The sequence below is a fragment of the Canis lupus genome, chromosome 1 (assembly GCF_011100685.1).
Source record: "Canis lupus familiaris isolate Mischka breed German Shepherd chromosome 1, alternate assembly UU_Cfam_GSD_1.0, whole genome shotgun sequence".
Classification (NCBI taxonomy): Eukaryota; Metazoa; Chordata; class Mammalia; order Carnivora; family Canidae; genus Canis; species Canis lupus.
In genome coordinates, this window is record NC_049222.1 from 115,524,758 (window position 1) to 115,540,461 (window position 15,704).

The 15,704-nt window shown below is 49.4% G+C and overlaps 1 protein-coding gene and 1 long non-coding RNA gene across 2 annotated transcripts in view; both read right to left on the reverse strand.

Moving 5' to 3' along the window:
- Window positions 1–297: 297 nt before the first annotated feature.
- Window positions 298–4,818, reverse strand: LOC111098245. Its single transcript, XR_005353229.1, has 3 exons — window positions 4,523–4,818; window positions 4,009–4,212; window positions 298–1,592 (listed from the first exon to the last, which is right to left on the reverse strand). It is a non-coding gene; the product is annotated as an uncharacterized LOC111098245 (long non-coding RNA).
- Window positions 4,819–5,462: 644 nt separating this feature from the next.
- Window positions 5,463–15,704, reverse strand: part of SPINT2 (serine peptidase inhibitor, Kunitz type 2) — a 28,933-nt gene continuing 18,691 nt past the window's right edge. Inside the window, 6 exon segments of the mRNA NM_001286963.1 lie at window positions 5,463–6,120; window positions 7,878–7,916; window positions 8,258–8,419; window positions 9,005–9,058; window positions 10,330–10,389; window positions 13,151–13,321. Coding sequence (NP_001273892.1) covers window positions 5,954–6,120; window positions 7,878–7,916; window positions 8,258–8,419; window positions 9,005–9,058; window positions 10,330–10,389; window positions 13,151–13,321 — 653 coding nt within the window. The 3' untranslated portion in view covers window positions 5,463–5,953.

Genomic DNA, 15,704 nt, shown 5'->3' on the forward strand with positions numbered 1-15,704 from the left:
GGGAGAAGCAGGCTCCATGCACCGGGAGCCCTATGTGGGATTCGATCCCGGGTCTCCAGGATCGCGCCCTGGGCCAAAGGCAGGCGCCAAACCGCTGCGCCACCCAGGGATCCCCCATTCTCTTGTTCTAACCCAGAAGACTTACAAACGGAGGTGAGGGCAGCCTGGGTGGCTCAGTGGTTTAGTGCTGCCTTTGGCCCAGGGCATGATCCTGGAGACGGGGGATCGAGTCCCACATTGGGCTCCCTGCTCCCTCCTCTCGCTCTCTGTCTCTCGTGAATAAATAAAATCTAAAAAAACAAAAAACAAATGGAGGCCAGATTAGAGCTGAGAAGGTGAACCCAAGATGCTTAATGAGAAGATGGTGTGAGGGCCTAAGTATGTCCAGCCTTCTGCTCTTCAGAAAACACCCCCTGCTGTTCAGTACTCATCTAGGTGCCACCAGGCGCAGGGACAAGAGCTTCTGTCCCTCCCCAGGCCCTGCCTGCCCCTGACTGGTAATGCCTCTGCCCTCCTCTGCTTGCTTCCTCATTGACTTGGTCCTAAGCAACGCCTTCTTTGTAGGAAGAAGGGACTTGTGTTCCCAACTGGCCTGCAATACTGCCATTCATTACTAGACTGGCTTTCTCTTTCTCTAATGTTTCACAGCAGACATTCTTTGGAGGGTCACTCCAACCCTGAAGTTTTTACTTAATCTCTGCAATTTAGGAGGAGATTGCTGGATGCCAACTTCAGTGGCTAGGGAAGCCAAGATGGGGTAGGACCAAGGAGTGGGTGGCTGGGGCACAGCCTTCCACGGGCATCCTGCACCCCTACACATGAGGAAAAAGCACTGCTGCAAGGCCTACTTTCATCTCTGTCCTGAAGTTTACCTGAACAGAGCACCCTGGTCCTATAAACATCATAATCCCTATACGAAAACGTTTTCTTTGAACTTAACCATGTCCCAGGAGATGGATGACTTTAAGTGCACAGTACGTAGGGACTCAGTTTCCTCTGTCCCAAGACTGAAGTGTGGCACTGGCCCTGGGCATTCTGGAACACTAATGATCAGAACTTCTTGATGGGCCCCCCTTTGGGGGCATGCTAAGGGGCTGACAGCCCGGCTACAGAAAGCCAAACTTGGCCACCACCCAACTGACTGTTGTGTCTGGGATTTTATTTCACTCTATTTGCAAGTTAACAAGTTAGCTGGTAACTGTTTCCAAAATGCTGGCAGAGGCCTTGAGATTCCTGGGTCAGAGGCAGAGCTTTCTTACTCCCAGCAAGCAGCTTAAGCATCAGCAGGTTGGTTCCCTCTGCCCCATGGGGGCAATGGGTTGTACCACAGGAGCAGGACATGAGCTCTGGAGACCTGGCCCTTTATAGTAAGAAGCAGGCAAGCCTGCTTTGTCCCACAGGGAGCCACTCTCTCATCCCTCTAGGTGCTCGCTGCAAACCCAACCCGGAGGGCAGCCCCGGGTGGCTCAGCGGTTTAGTACCTGCCTTCTGCCCAGGTGTGATCCTGGAGTTCCGGGATCGAGTCCCTCATCAGGCTCCCTGTATGGGGTCTGCTTCTCCCTCTGCCTGTGTCTCTCATGAATAAATAAAATCTTAAAAAAAAAAAAAAAATACAACCAACCCTGAGAGACTGCCGAGGTAAGCAGTGGTCAGGGTCACATATTTTTGGCGCACCCAAGATTCCTGATAGCATGACAGACCCCCCTGGATGACTATCTCTGCCAACAATCCAGCCGTCCTGCCACCCCGGTGAATTTTCACACAAGAATGCCACTCTGATAAATCTAACAGAGCTTGAGAGCGAATTCATTCAATTCCTCTCAGACAGCATTTAATTAAAGTGACCCAGGAACAGGACTCCAAGGAGCAGTGAGTCCTGCTAAGACACCAACCTGCTGGCCAGGGTCCTGGAGCTTTCCAGCTGTGTAGGAACAGGCATCCTGCAGACAGCCAGGATGTAGTCTAAGACTAGTCTATAATCCATTAGGACCCACACAAGGGACTTCAGGCTGACCTGTGGCTCTTCGGTATCATTACCAATAATTACAAGGCCCCAAAGCAACCCTCATGGCCAATGGGGAGACACTGTGGCTCATTCTTTTCCACCTGCAAGCACATAGAATACTGGGGCACAGGGCACTGCAGTTCAGGATTTGTCAAGCTGGTCTTGGACCACCACATGGGCAGTGCCACTGAATAGTTGCAGCCTCAACCACCATCCATGTATGGCATAGCCCGGGGTTGCTTGGGCCTCAGAAGTGTGATTTTTATCATACAGACTGGAACAAGGCTGTGCAAGTTTTATCATAGACTGGAACAAGGCTGTGCAGGTCCATGTGTTTATAAATGTCTAGGGTAGGGCCCACATTGAGGAGCTGCCACTGATGGCACCGGGCACAGCAGAATTGTCTGGGACTGACCATGTTGACAGGCCACACTGCCAGGTGCAGGGCTCAGGGCACTAGGAGATTGGCAGATTGTAGTGCTGGATTTAAACGACAGAGCCCTAGTGGCACCTCCTACTGTCCAGGATCTGAAGTGTTCCTTCCCCGAGGGTGTCCCATCCCAGCAGGTACAGCTGCACCTCTTCTATCACCTACTCACACCCAGACCTTCTGTTTGGGAGGGTCACATGTGAATGTTCATTGTTACAGAAACCATATGGATCACTGCAGGGAGACTTGGCAAGCAGGGCACTCAACAACCCAGTGATCACTATCTTCATAATGTAGGACCAGTACCAGTCCAAGGAAGTATCCAGGCAGGCTCAAAATCCCTGAGGCCCCTTCCGGTCAGCCTGCCACCCAGAGGGTGCACCAATTAGGTGGGCCTGGACTTGACACTAGAGGGGAGAAAGATGCATCACACAGAAATGAGGAAGAATCCCAAATTTTCAAAATAGCCTAATGTAGCTCCCAACCCCTTTGACCTGACCGTTACCCAGGAGATGGCCTAGAAATAACCCCTTTCTAGGGACAGGCATGTCCCCTGAACAAACTCTTTACTGAAGCGTGTGGAGGGGACAATGACAGGTCTTTGTTGAATGGACTTTTTAAAAGCCCACTCCACCTCTACATGATATGAGCAGCCTGAGGATGACAAAGGCTGTGAAATGGCCACTGAATACCTTGGCTACTGGCCCACTGTTGGGCAGCCTTTCCAAAGGAGCACCACTGTTAGCCCATAAATGGTTCAGAAAGTCCCAAACAGGCAGTTTAGTTTCAAGGGCCACAGTGGTGACACAGGAGCTGGCTGGCCAGACATGAATGGCAGCACCACAGCCTGGAAAAGCATCGCACACAGTGAGACACCACTGGCAGGCAGGGTCCAAAGGTCCAAGGCAGTCAGTTGGTCAGCCAGGAGCCAGCAGGCCACGGGGCCTCCAAACCATGAGACAAGTGGGACACATTTTGGCAGAAGGGAGTCAGCATGACTTCTGCACCGGAAACACAAAGGTACACTATATGAAAAACCTAAAGTTCAAATGGCCTTGATGGTGTTAAGAGAAGTCACTTGATCTTCCTACTGCAAAATTAAAGTGATTCCCAACCATTTCTTTTAAAATCCCAGCACAGGGGCACTTCATTGGCTCAGTCAGTGAAGCTTGCGACTCTTGATCTTGGGGTCGTGAGTTCAAGTCCCACACTGGGTATAGAGAGGACATAAAATCTTTAAAAATGAAAATAAAATCCACTTTTTTTTTTCACATTAAGTTATGGAGAAAGAACTCTTGAGTAGGTAGAGAAAGGCCCCCTGCTCAGCCAGAGGCATCACTAGGCCTGAGGTCCCACATAGGGTCCCACATGAGGGTACAAAGGAGAGCTGCCAGCTACTGACAGACAAGTAGGCAGAGGTGGACACCAGCCCCCTGAAGGAGGTTCCCTTGCTGAGCACTTCCCTTCGTCGACCCAGCACCTATGATCTCACATAACCCTCATGCTCACCCAGAGTACAGGTGAGGAAATGGGACATTCAAAGGAGCTGAGTGATCCGCTCACTGCTGCACACCTGGAATGGTGGGTGGAGAGTCTCTTCCTGGTGCCTTTTTCTGGACCAAAGGCTCTCGCAGAACTGGGTCTTGATCTATCTGGGATATAGCAGGCAGCTTTCATCTGCTCACCATCGTCTCTGAGGCCAGATTGCCAGGTTGCCTAGAAGGCTTGGCAGGGAGGGCCAGAATCCCTGAGCAATGTCTCCCATAAATGAGGAAGGCTGCAAAGGAGGACATGAGATATTTGTCCAACTTGCCTCTGGAATAGTTTTCTAAGCCCTATGGGATTGAGATGCATGTCTCTTCCCCAATACACAAAATGTGATCTTTCTGGCCTGAGGGGTTTTCTAGGAAGGGTGAAGGACGGAGGCCTTGCCAGCTTCCCCACCTATGCTAGTGGAGGCCCCAGGCTGCCTGGCTGATCCCATGGGTTCCCCCAATGCTGTTCCATGTTCAGGACTACATGTTTGGACAATGGGGAGAAAGAAAAGAAGGGCTTCCAGAGTCTAGAGACAGGAAGGGAACACCCACAGGTAGGCAGAATTGCAGCCAAGCTTGGAGGCCAAATTCAGCCAGGAGGTACCCTGTCCCCATTTCACTGCAGAGGCAGGTGGGAGACCTGAGGAAGACTGTAGAACTGCGGGGAGAGGGGAGAGAGGACAGTCACAGATGCCAAAATGACTGGTCATTTTGCCACCCCAATCTCAGGAAGTTTTCGGTCTTCCCCTGGACAGGATGCATCCTCACTCCAATCCTCCTGCATCCTAAAAGGCAGTGTTTCAAGGTATGGGTTAGTCCACATTGGGTCATTATTATTATTATTTTTTTAATTTTTATTTATTTATGATAGTCACACACACAGAGAGAGAGAGAGAGGCAGAGACATAGGCAGAGGGAGAAGCAGGCTCCATGCACCAGGAGCCCGACGTAGGATTCGATCCTCGGTCTCCAGGATCGCACCCTGGGCCAAAGGCAGGCACCAAACCGCTGCGCCACCCAGGGATCCCTGGGTCATTATTTAAACAATAGGGGTGCCTGGCTGGCTCAGTCAGTTAAACGGCTGCCTTCAGCTCATGATCCCAGGGTCCTAGGATTGAGCCCTGTGTCAGACTACCCACAGGGAAACTGCTCCTCCCTCTACCTATGTCTCCCATGAATGAATAAATCTTTTTTTAAAAAATTAAATAAATAAGTAAACAACAGCAACAAAGCAAAAACCAATTCAGTGGGATATGGCTAGAATTTATCAAACGTGACATAGAAGAAGGAAATGCCAGAGATTCCTGAAGGTGGTAAGGCTAAGTGTTGTTTGGTGAAAATTTATTTACGGGCACTCAGTTGCAATGTAAGATATTCATTCAAAAAGATCTGAAAGATGAGATTTTTTTCTACAATGGGACATCTCACATAGTGTTGTGTGTTAATTTTGGCAGAGTTTAAATCAGCAATCCCATAAAGAAAGCAAGCACTTGCTGAAATTTATTTTAAAGGGAAGGCTCTTTTTATTAAACTTGTACATTTTTTCTCTTCCTTTCAGAATCCTAATAAAAAAAACTTTTGTTTCCACTTATTTAAAAAACAAACAAACAACAAAACCACAAATCAAACAAAGGAAACTATTACATTACTTTTGTAATGGGAATGGATGCTACAGGATTCAATGTAAGCAAAGAAAACCAATACCTGGAGTGAAGAACTAAACCGAAGAGTAGCTGACTCTGGTCTGGGGCAGAGCCCTCCTCCAAGAGGGTCCCAAAGCAGACCCAGCTGGGAGAGCAGGAAGCAGCCCTCTTACCTTCTGGAGTAACAAACAGACCCGGAGCCCTATGATCGCACAAATACAATCCAATCACTCTATTTTAAAAAGCACACACACATTCTACACTTGTGTCCCCTCCCTTCCCAGGTTCTCTTCGTCAACAGGGAGTCCTGAGGAAGGGTGACATCTGGCTGGCAGGGCCTTCACAGGACGTAGGTGTTCTTCACCAGCTGCTCCTTGTCGTCCCCAGAGCTCCAGACGGTGCGGAGGGTGCGCTCCTGGCTCCTCCGCGCCACCCTGATTAGGCAGACCACGGAGGCCCCCAGCAAGACGATGAGGACCATCAAGAACAGCCCCACCAGGACCACCACTGGGGAGGAGAGAAGGGCCTCAGAACCTGCAGGACAAGGAGTACCCCGGCTGGTGCGGGGGCGAGCACTGGCAGCCCGACCCCAGGCTGGGAGGGTCTAGAGAAGGGGCACTGCCCACCGGGAAGTCATCAAGGAGTCCCTATGGTCTTGAGAAGCAGGTGACTAAGAAAAGGAGGCACTGCAGTATGTGCACCGAGTGGCTATCTGTGTTCGCTTTTGGAGCAAAAAAAAAATCCCACTTCAACTCTATTTCCACCTCTCAGGGGCAAACTGTGCAGGAATCCCAAGCCACAAAATGTGTACCAGGACGTAAAAAGTACACACCCCTGGTTCTTGCGTAAACATAAAACCCCAAGGTTTTGTGTTCACACAGCACACTGACCAGCCAGAGAAGATGCTGCCCTGCAGTAGCCAGGGTGGCCGCCGCCTGCAGAATGAAGTAAGGGAGGAGGCAAGGGTGTGTTCGCAGCGATGCCAGGAGGGGACCTCGTGCTCTTAATTGCCCAGGTAAATTTTTTTTTTAAAGATTTATTTATTTATTCATTCAGAGAGAGCGAGAGAGAGGCAGAGACACAGGCAGAGGGAGAAGCAGGCTCCATGCAGGAAGCCCGATGTGGGACTCGATCCCAGGTCTCCAGGATCACACCCCAGGCTGCAGGCGATGACAAACCGCTGCGCCACAGGGGCTGCCCTGCCCAGGTAAATTTAACAATGATTGCCCCACTACGATCTCACTGGTCAGCTAAGATCCTTTCCATCAGGTGGGTGGGGTTCCACCTAAAGAATGTGGCCTCCTGCAGCAGCTACTTGGCTCCTTGCCCCGTTTGGCTACAGAATTGACAGGAGCAGTTCTTTCCCTACCCCCAGCCCTCCAGAACGAGGATGCTTTCTGCGCCAGGCCTGGCAAACTAGATTCTAGCTTTGCTCCTCCTCTAAAATAGAGCAGTCACGCAAACCAGGTCTGGGCTTCTGAATAGGGAAATAGGTGGAAAGAGGCCAAACCAGTATGGCCGGTCCTTTGTGCAAACACTATCATCCATGACTCAAGGTCAGAATCAGAAACAAAAGCGAGAGGAGGCCTCTTGTCAGACCAGACTGCTTGGGGACAACAGCACTGGCCCTGCCTCGCTCTGCCCACACACAGCAAGGGCTATCCAACTTCCTGTCACCCAGGACCAACTCAACACAACCCACGGCACAGAAGTTCCCTCTAAACCTTGAGCCAGGGGCAGTCCAGGTGGCTCAGTGGTTTAGTGCTGCCTTCAGCCCACGGCATGATCCTGGAGACCCTGGATAGAGTCCCACGTCGGGCACCCTGCATGGAGCCTGGCTTCTCCCTCTGCCTGTGTCTCTACCTCTGTGTGTGTGTGTGTCTCATGAATGAATGAATGAATGAATGAATGAATGAATAAATAAATAAATAAATAAATCTTTTTAAAAAACTTAAATAAGTCTTGAGCCAGTCTCAGGTCTGTGTGCAGCAGACCCCACAAGCCTAACAGTAGAGCTCGTCCTCCAGTCACCCCAGGGCTGCCTGGGTGGAGATTGCCTCCCTCCAGCCCCTATTATACTACATGGTGGGACAAACATTTACCATATGTTCCAAGCTGCCTGACCATTCTCGTGCAGAAACAGGATTTTCAACCGAAAAGATGTTTATAGTGAAGGATTATGTGTCAGAGACAACATAAGCCTGCAAAAACGCAGCTGAGCTTAGTCAGGGAAGGCAGGTGGAGGAGGGCCAGAGGCCTCTTACCTTTAGTGCCATGGGGTAGAACAGAGTACAACTGCTTGCCTGAAAAAGAATATACAACCCTCAGGTCAGCTCACAGTTCCCCTCCCTGCCCTCCAGAGCTGCCACCAACGAGGTGTTCACAGGAGGCTCTTTCTGGACATCTTCCAGCTCTTCTGAGGGTTCCAAGGCCTTGTCACTCTGGTGGGGACCTAGGGCACACCTGTGCAACAGCCAAGCCCAAATCACACCTCATCCCCACAAGGGAGCCAGAGAGTGCTAGAGTCCAAATGATAGCACTGCCAAGGCCTTCATTTTAGAGGTGGGGAAATGGACCGGAGTCCTCTCAAGAGGCCTCATCCACCCACCACAGTTTCTTGCATTTAGGAATCAGGCGGGCTCACCAAAGCAGCGGTGCATGCACTCCTCCTTGGAGAGATAGCTGTTTTTATTGCCCCGGCACCCTCCATAGATGAAGTTGTCACAAGAGTTCTTCTCCACATCGAAGTACCAGCGTGGGAAGGACGCACGGCAAGGCCCAGTGACTGCTTTGGCAGTGCAGTACTCTGGGAGCGACACAAGCCATGGAGTACAAATTAGCAGGGCCCAGACGTGAAATGGAGCTGGAATGTTCCCAAGTAGTCATACTGCTGCCAGCTAATAGAGAAACAGCTCTCTGCTAAAGGAACTTGTAAATTATAGATGTGGCCAGTCGGGCCCACCTGACACTCCTCCAGGTTTTTGAATATCTTCCTCTTTACAGCCAGACCCCATTGGGAAGGAGATCACTCTACGTCAGGCTCTGCTCTAGGCACTTTACATGTATTAACTTGGTCTCTTAAGAGATCTGTCGTAGGCCCCTCACTTTGTACCTGGCAGGCAGAGCTCCAACAACCGGCCCACAGCCATACAGCTGGTGAGAGCAGAGCCTACACAGTATACTGCCTCTCCAAAGTAAAGCCTCCCTGCTGCCTCTGTGGCACATCCACTCCCTGCTGCCCTGGGACATCCCCGGGAGTTCTATCACCTGGGAAAGGGTCAGGAAGCTCTGCTCTACAACTTCCTTAGTGGAAATACTCAAGGGTGTCTAAATTCCCAAGTAAGTAAGAAACATGTTTTTCCCATACATAAATATTTTTTAAAAGTTATACCTTCGTAGTCGAAAATATCACTGGAAAGGTCATCAGAATCCTGCCTTCTGGAAACTAAAACACAAACATCCAAGTCAGGGAGGCTGGGATGGACACAGTCCATGTAGCCTGGCTGGGGCAGAGATGAATAGGGCCCACTGAGGGAACACAGACACCCTGGCACCTGGGAGTGGAGTCCCCTCCATGGGTAGGTTTTTACCTCCCAGTCCTAAAGGGCTCTATCACACACACTGGAATGAACACTGGGTGAGGTGGCCTGCCTGTCACCTCAGGGGTTATTACGGAAACTAATCCCAGCCACAGTTCTGGGGTGATGAGGAAGATAGTCTCGTTCACTCTCGGACATAGTGAGGAGGCCCTTCACTCTTCTAAAACAGGATGGAAACTAGAGATATCAAGCCAGGGCCTGAGGGTTCCAGATAACCTTGGAGGCCAGCTTGGGAATAAACAGTGACCAGGACGGACACAGGATCCCTGGGCCTAGCAGAACTGGAAAGTGACTAATGAACCAGCCAACCACTGAACTAATAAATGCTCTCTCACGTGAGCACAGATGTCAGAACCAGAAGCCCAAAGCCATGGCTGCAATCAGCGGTGCACAGCCACTGTCTGGCTGGGGGGCTGTCCTCAAATGAAATAGGGGCAGATTCCCTCCCTCCACAGCAGGTCTTGCCCAGTAGAGCCCATTGCCTGGACAATGGCCTTCCAGAAAGCTGGGCTGGACTTGCCAGTGCATCTGGACAACTCACCCCAGGCTCCTGATGCATGCAGAGTCCTTTAAGCATAAAGGAGGAATGGGGCAGCTGCTGTCAGCACTACAAAGCAAGCTAACACAAAGCTCGGGATCAAGGACTGCAGTGAGAACAGAAGCAGGGGCAGCAGAAGACAGAGGACTCAGTGCAGGGAGGGGGATGGCATGGAGAACAGAGAACAAAGGAGACAGAACAGGCAAGGAGAGGTGGGGTGGGGCAGTGAGGACAGCACAGAAGAGGCCAGGGGACCTGAGGCCAGCCCAGAGAGAAGGAAGGGGCCTGAGCCACAGGCAACAGCAATATCCACAATCCCTTGTCCCCTAGGAGGAAGCAGAGGCCAGCCCAGAAGCACTGCAGACTACCTCGGCCCTCTTGTCCGCTGGACAATGTGAACTCCCCAGTGTAAGGATGCCAGCGGGGAGCCAGAAGCTGGCAGCCGAAGCAGAGCCCCTGTTTGACAATTTGGAATAAAGAGACCAGGAGGTGGAAGCCCTTATACTACTCCCAAATTACAACTATACTTTCATGGTCCACGTGGCCCTCATTCCATCCGACGCTGTTTTCAGAACCTACCACTGGGGACAGAGGACTCTGCTCCATTCCTGCTGGTGGCCAGATCATCAACAGTGTTCTCTACAAGGGGACAAATGACACAGTGAGAAAGTGCACCTCAAAAACGCTTGGTGAAACAAAACAAGCAGGGTCCCTGAGCAGCCCTGGGCCTGTGTGCCTCTCACGGTGACTCCCATTTCTCCTTTATGTGGGTCCTTCAATGTACATGCTGGACCACAAGCCGGCTAGAACTTGGAAATAGGGAACCAAGATTGCCCTTGTGGGTTAAACTCTAAGATCACTCACTGGTAATGAGAGTAAGATGTATGAAAGGACTTTAAAAAGACAGAATGACTTCTAGGGCCAAATAATCTCTTTAGCTATATTTACTCACCTAATGAATTAAAAAAGGTATGCAAGTCGTGCGAATGTACTGAATACCACCTAAGTGTGGGATATAGGTGAATTTTATGGTCTACATATTTTATATCTCTCTCACTCACACACACACACACACACACGGTAGGGTGGAGAGGCTAGCCAGTTAAGAAGTACAAAAAAGGAAGCATGGGCAGGGTCCAGGAGGGACAAGAAGCCGGCTCCCCTGCCTCCCTGCTGACCCTGTGCAGAGGCATGGGGCTGGCATAACCTGGTGCCATTAAACATTGCTATCACAAACCAGCTCCATATTTCTCCCCTCTCTGTATCAAGCAGTCTTCTGGGAACCCGGCTAAGAGGCCTGCCTACCTGGACTAAAGATACAGCAGGCACAGAGATCCAAGTGTCTGGTCCCCTAGGTAGTGCTGGTTCTCATTACAAATTAATAAACTGACATCCTCATTATCATGTGGCTTCCCACAGAGGTTGCCTGCTTCGGAGAGAATATGCTGGCAAAAGACTCCAGTGCCTGGCTGCTCTGGCAGTTCTAGCTCTCCTCACAGACTCATGAGAGAATGCTTCAACAGACATGCAGTGGAGCCACACTCGGGTGCCAACAAATGAGCTTTCTGGGCCCGGAGACTCTGGACCACCTCTAGGGAGACAGTTGTCTGCCTTCTCCCAGCAAAACACAACAACCCGTGCCCCTTTGTAGCAACATCCTGTCTGAATGCCCACTCTTCACTGCTTGTGTTCTTAAAATTTCAACCATTTTCTTGAAAAATAAGGAGAAACTAGAAAAAGGCAGGTCCGTTTGCTACAAGTGAGTTGACTGGGAAAGGACAGAAAAGGTTGCAAAAATATTTCCCTTTAATTCCTGCTCCCATGCCAGATCATCGCTGACAACAGATACATACAGTAGGTGGTATTTTCCTCAGTCACCATCTGCTAAGGTTGCCAATTGCCCCCAAAAGCTGAAGGACTTGCCTGTATGATCCCAAAACAATACCCAGCCAGCTGAGGTCTCCAAATACTTGTTGAATGTCTGCTGAGCAGTGGCACACAGAGATCAAGAAAATGTTCCCCAAGGTGCCCTGTCATTGTGGGCCACAGCCAAGACCACTGTTGTTTCCCCCTCTTTATGTAGAACTTTATTTTTTTTTCATGTAGAACTTTAATAAGCATATCGGATTTGTGTCCATAGAACTCAAAGCTAAGAGAGTTTATAGCCAGTAAGTGAGGAGACACAAAACCCAACAGGGATGCAGGGCTCGTCGCTGGACTGGGGTGCACGGGCTGGCGGCATGCGGTCAGCACGCACGACACCAGTGAATCATAACCCAGAGTTGGAACAGGGATGCCAAGCCATCCAGAAAGGATGCAGAAAGCTACCTAATAGTGTTGGGAAGGTCACCAATGAACTTTTTTGGCTAGCCAAATTCTTGGGTCTCTAGAACACTTGGAAGGACAACATCTCACTGTGTAGCTCTCAAGGAGGCCCTCAGGGCTCAGTTCAGAGCCAGTGCACACTTTTGTGCGGCTTTTAAGTTCGTATTTAAACATTGAGGCTCTCAGGGTGCCTGGGTGGCTCAGTAAGTTAAGTGTCTGTCTTCGGCTCAGGTCAATATCCTGGGGCCCTGGGTTGGAGCTCTGCATTGGGCTCTTGCTCAGCAAGCAACCTGCTTCTCCTTCTCCCTCTGCTTGTGCTCACGTGCTTGCTCTGTGTCAAATAAATAAAATCTTTTTAAGATTTTATTTATTTATTCATGAGAGACATGAAGAGGCAGAGACACAGGCAAAGAGAGAAGCAGGGTCCTCACAGGGAGCCCAATGTGGGACTCGATCCCAAAACCCCAGGATCACGCCCTGAGTGAAGGTAGACGCTCACCAGTGAACCACCCAGGCATCCCAATAAATAAAATCTTAAAAAAATAAAATAAAATAAACCATGAGATTCACAAAGTCAACATTATCTTGACTCCACTGAATCCCTCACAGGTGAGGGCTGGGAGGACAGATTCCAGAAAGTATGTTCTAGTTTTAATTTGACTCACACCTTGGCTGGCTGGATGAGCTCCTCAAATCATTTGTCCTGGAGGTAAAAATAAGCCAAATGCCCAGAAGCAGGAAGGGCAGCCTATCTGAGTGGCTGTGAGGACTCTCCTCTGCCAGGTCTTGTGGGGGACTGGCACTTAGCAGTGGGAGAAAGGAAGTCGAGAAGAAACAGTCATGTCCCCCTCCCCCAGCTCCAGCTTGTGGCCTACTCTCTTTTCTGGGAAGAGGAGGGAGGATACCACTGTGAAACCACTGTGTGGGCGACCTTCAAATTGTGCCTGTTTCTTCTGCTTTTTAAAAACATCCCCCAGCTTCAGCCGTGAAGAATGAGCACAATGCAAAAGGCATCACATTCCAGTTAAAAACCTGTCTCTAAGTCATACCATTTCCCCAGGGACCATTTTCTTACCTGTGACACCAGCACATTTCTTAAGACACTCCTCCTTGGTCATGTAATTATTTTTATTCCCTTCACAGCCACCATACACAAACTGCTGGCAGGATCCATCAGTGACATTGTACCACCACCTAGGGAAGGAGGCCCGGCATCTTCCCACAACCTTCGAAACGTGACAAAAGTCTAAAACACAAAACAGAGACCAGTTGGCTTGGCAGGGCAATCCTGCCAACGGAGAAGATGCACAGACCTATTGGAGGAAACCCACAGTTTTCCCAAGCCCCAAGACCCAGCACAGCTTCTCTGTGAGACGTTTCTAAAGTGCTGCCATCAGGCTTAGTGATTCCTTCCTCCTATAGTAAAGAAACACATCACTCTAACAACAATGATACCAACCCACCCAACTTAACTGTATTTCAGTTGCATGTTCATTCTGTCTGCCACCATTTACTAAAGACACACAACACATCCTGGGACGTCTGGGTGGCTTAGCAGTTGAGTGGCTGCCTTCGGCCCTGGGCGTGATCCTGGACTCCCAGGATCAAGTCCCACATCGGGCTCCCTGCATGGGGCCTGCTTCTCCCTCTGCCTATGTCTCTGCCTCTCTCTCTCTGGGTGTGTCTCATGAATAAATAAATAAAATCTTGAAACACACACACACACACACACACACACACCATCCAGTGTAGAAATATGGCAAAGGCAAAAAACATACCAGACTTCAGGATCCTTCTGGGTTATGTGCCTATCACGCCAGGCGCCAAGGGGGAACTTAGCACTGAAAGACCAGAGCTGGCAATGTAAGAGCCATGTGGAAGGATGTGTCTTAACCTTCCTCATCCACTGTTTGACCAGGTCAGCCACTTCACACTCAAATTTCCACAAGAACCTCAGAAAGAAGCTCCTAACTCTAGTCCTCTGCCTCCAAAGGCAGCTTGAGGGTATTCCTCTGTTCTGGCACTTGTAATGGCTCCCACCTGAGCATTCCAAGAGGGGCCTGGATTTCAAGGTCCCCTCAAATCTGACCCCACTCTAGTACAAAGGAAACAAAAATGTTCTAAAATTCCAGCCAGCTACATTTGCCTCCAAAAGGCCTAGATATCTCCTCTCTCTTAAAAAGGTAGAGATAAGCCTAAGTACTGGAGCTATCACCTGCACCTAAATAAGACTTTCTCCTGGAGGAATCAGGAGGATGGAAAGCAAGTTGAAAAGGGAGCAACCTGAAAACATGACTCAACATCTGCCCAGGGGCACCCCATCATCTTCCTGGGATCATGAGTCCACATCACCTCTCCTATTCCCCTGACCTCCATCCATCTCCATCTTCTGGCATAAGTACATTCTAATCTGAGAAGGGTGCTCAATAAACATCTCAAATAAAAGTACCCCAGAGCCCAACACTTGGTTATATGCTGCCATTTACTCCTAATTATTTTCATGTTAGGTTTACCTCACTAACTTATGGGATAGCTTTTTTTAAATTATTATTTTATTTATTTATTCATAGAAACACACACACACACAGAGGCAGAGACACAGGCAGAGGGCGAAGCAGGCTCCATGCAGGGAGCCCCATGTGGGACTCGATCCCAGGTCTCCAGGATCACGCCCTGGACTGAAGGCGGTGCTAAACCGCTGAGCCATCCAAGCTGTCCATGGGATAGCTTCTTAAAGCAGAGGGCAAGATCTCATTTCTCCCAAAATACATCACAATAATGGGCATGACACCGAATGTTCCATAAAACATCGATCTACAGACAAAAAAGGTTGTAGTAATGAGCAAAACCTCAAGGAACTCTCACACAAACACCAATAAATCACAGGTAACTAGTACAGAAAAAGCATATTCTGAAGTAAGAAATTTTGTTAATTTGAAAGCAACCATTCTTTAAATCACCAATTAAAAAGTACCTTATCTCGATACTTCATATGAATAGAATCATTTAATATGTCCAGAAAAGGCAAATCAAAAGAGGCAGGAAGTAGGTTAGTGCTTGCCTGATGCTGGAGGGTTGGGGGATGGTGATGACTGCAAATGGGCACAAGGATCTTTTGGGGATGATGAAGTATTCTAAAATTAGATTGCAGGGATGGTTGTACAACTCTGTAAATGTACTAAAAATCACTGGATTGTATGCTTAAAACAACTAATTTATGATATGTAAATACTTTAATAAAGCAATTAAAAAAAATATGGGCACCTCCTGTCCATAACACATCAACCAAAATCAGCTGAGTGTGCACCTGGAGCAGATACCTTTGACAATGTGCCAAAGGGCACAAAATATACAGTCAACAAGGCCCAAAGAAAACACAGTAGGAAAAGAGTTCTCTGGTGTACGATTTGCTCAACACTGGCTGTCAAATGTCTGAGGCAGCACTGCTATTACCAGGACAAGATGGAGGATGCCTGGGTGGCTCAGCGGTTGAGCCTCTGCCTTCGGCTCAGGGCATGATCCCGGGATCCGGGATCGAGTCCTGCATCAGGCTCCTTGCAGGGAGCCTGTTTCTCCCTCTGCCTGTCTAATAAACAAACAAAATCTTAAAAAATATATATATAGACAAG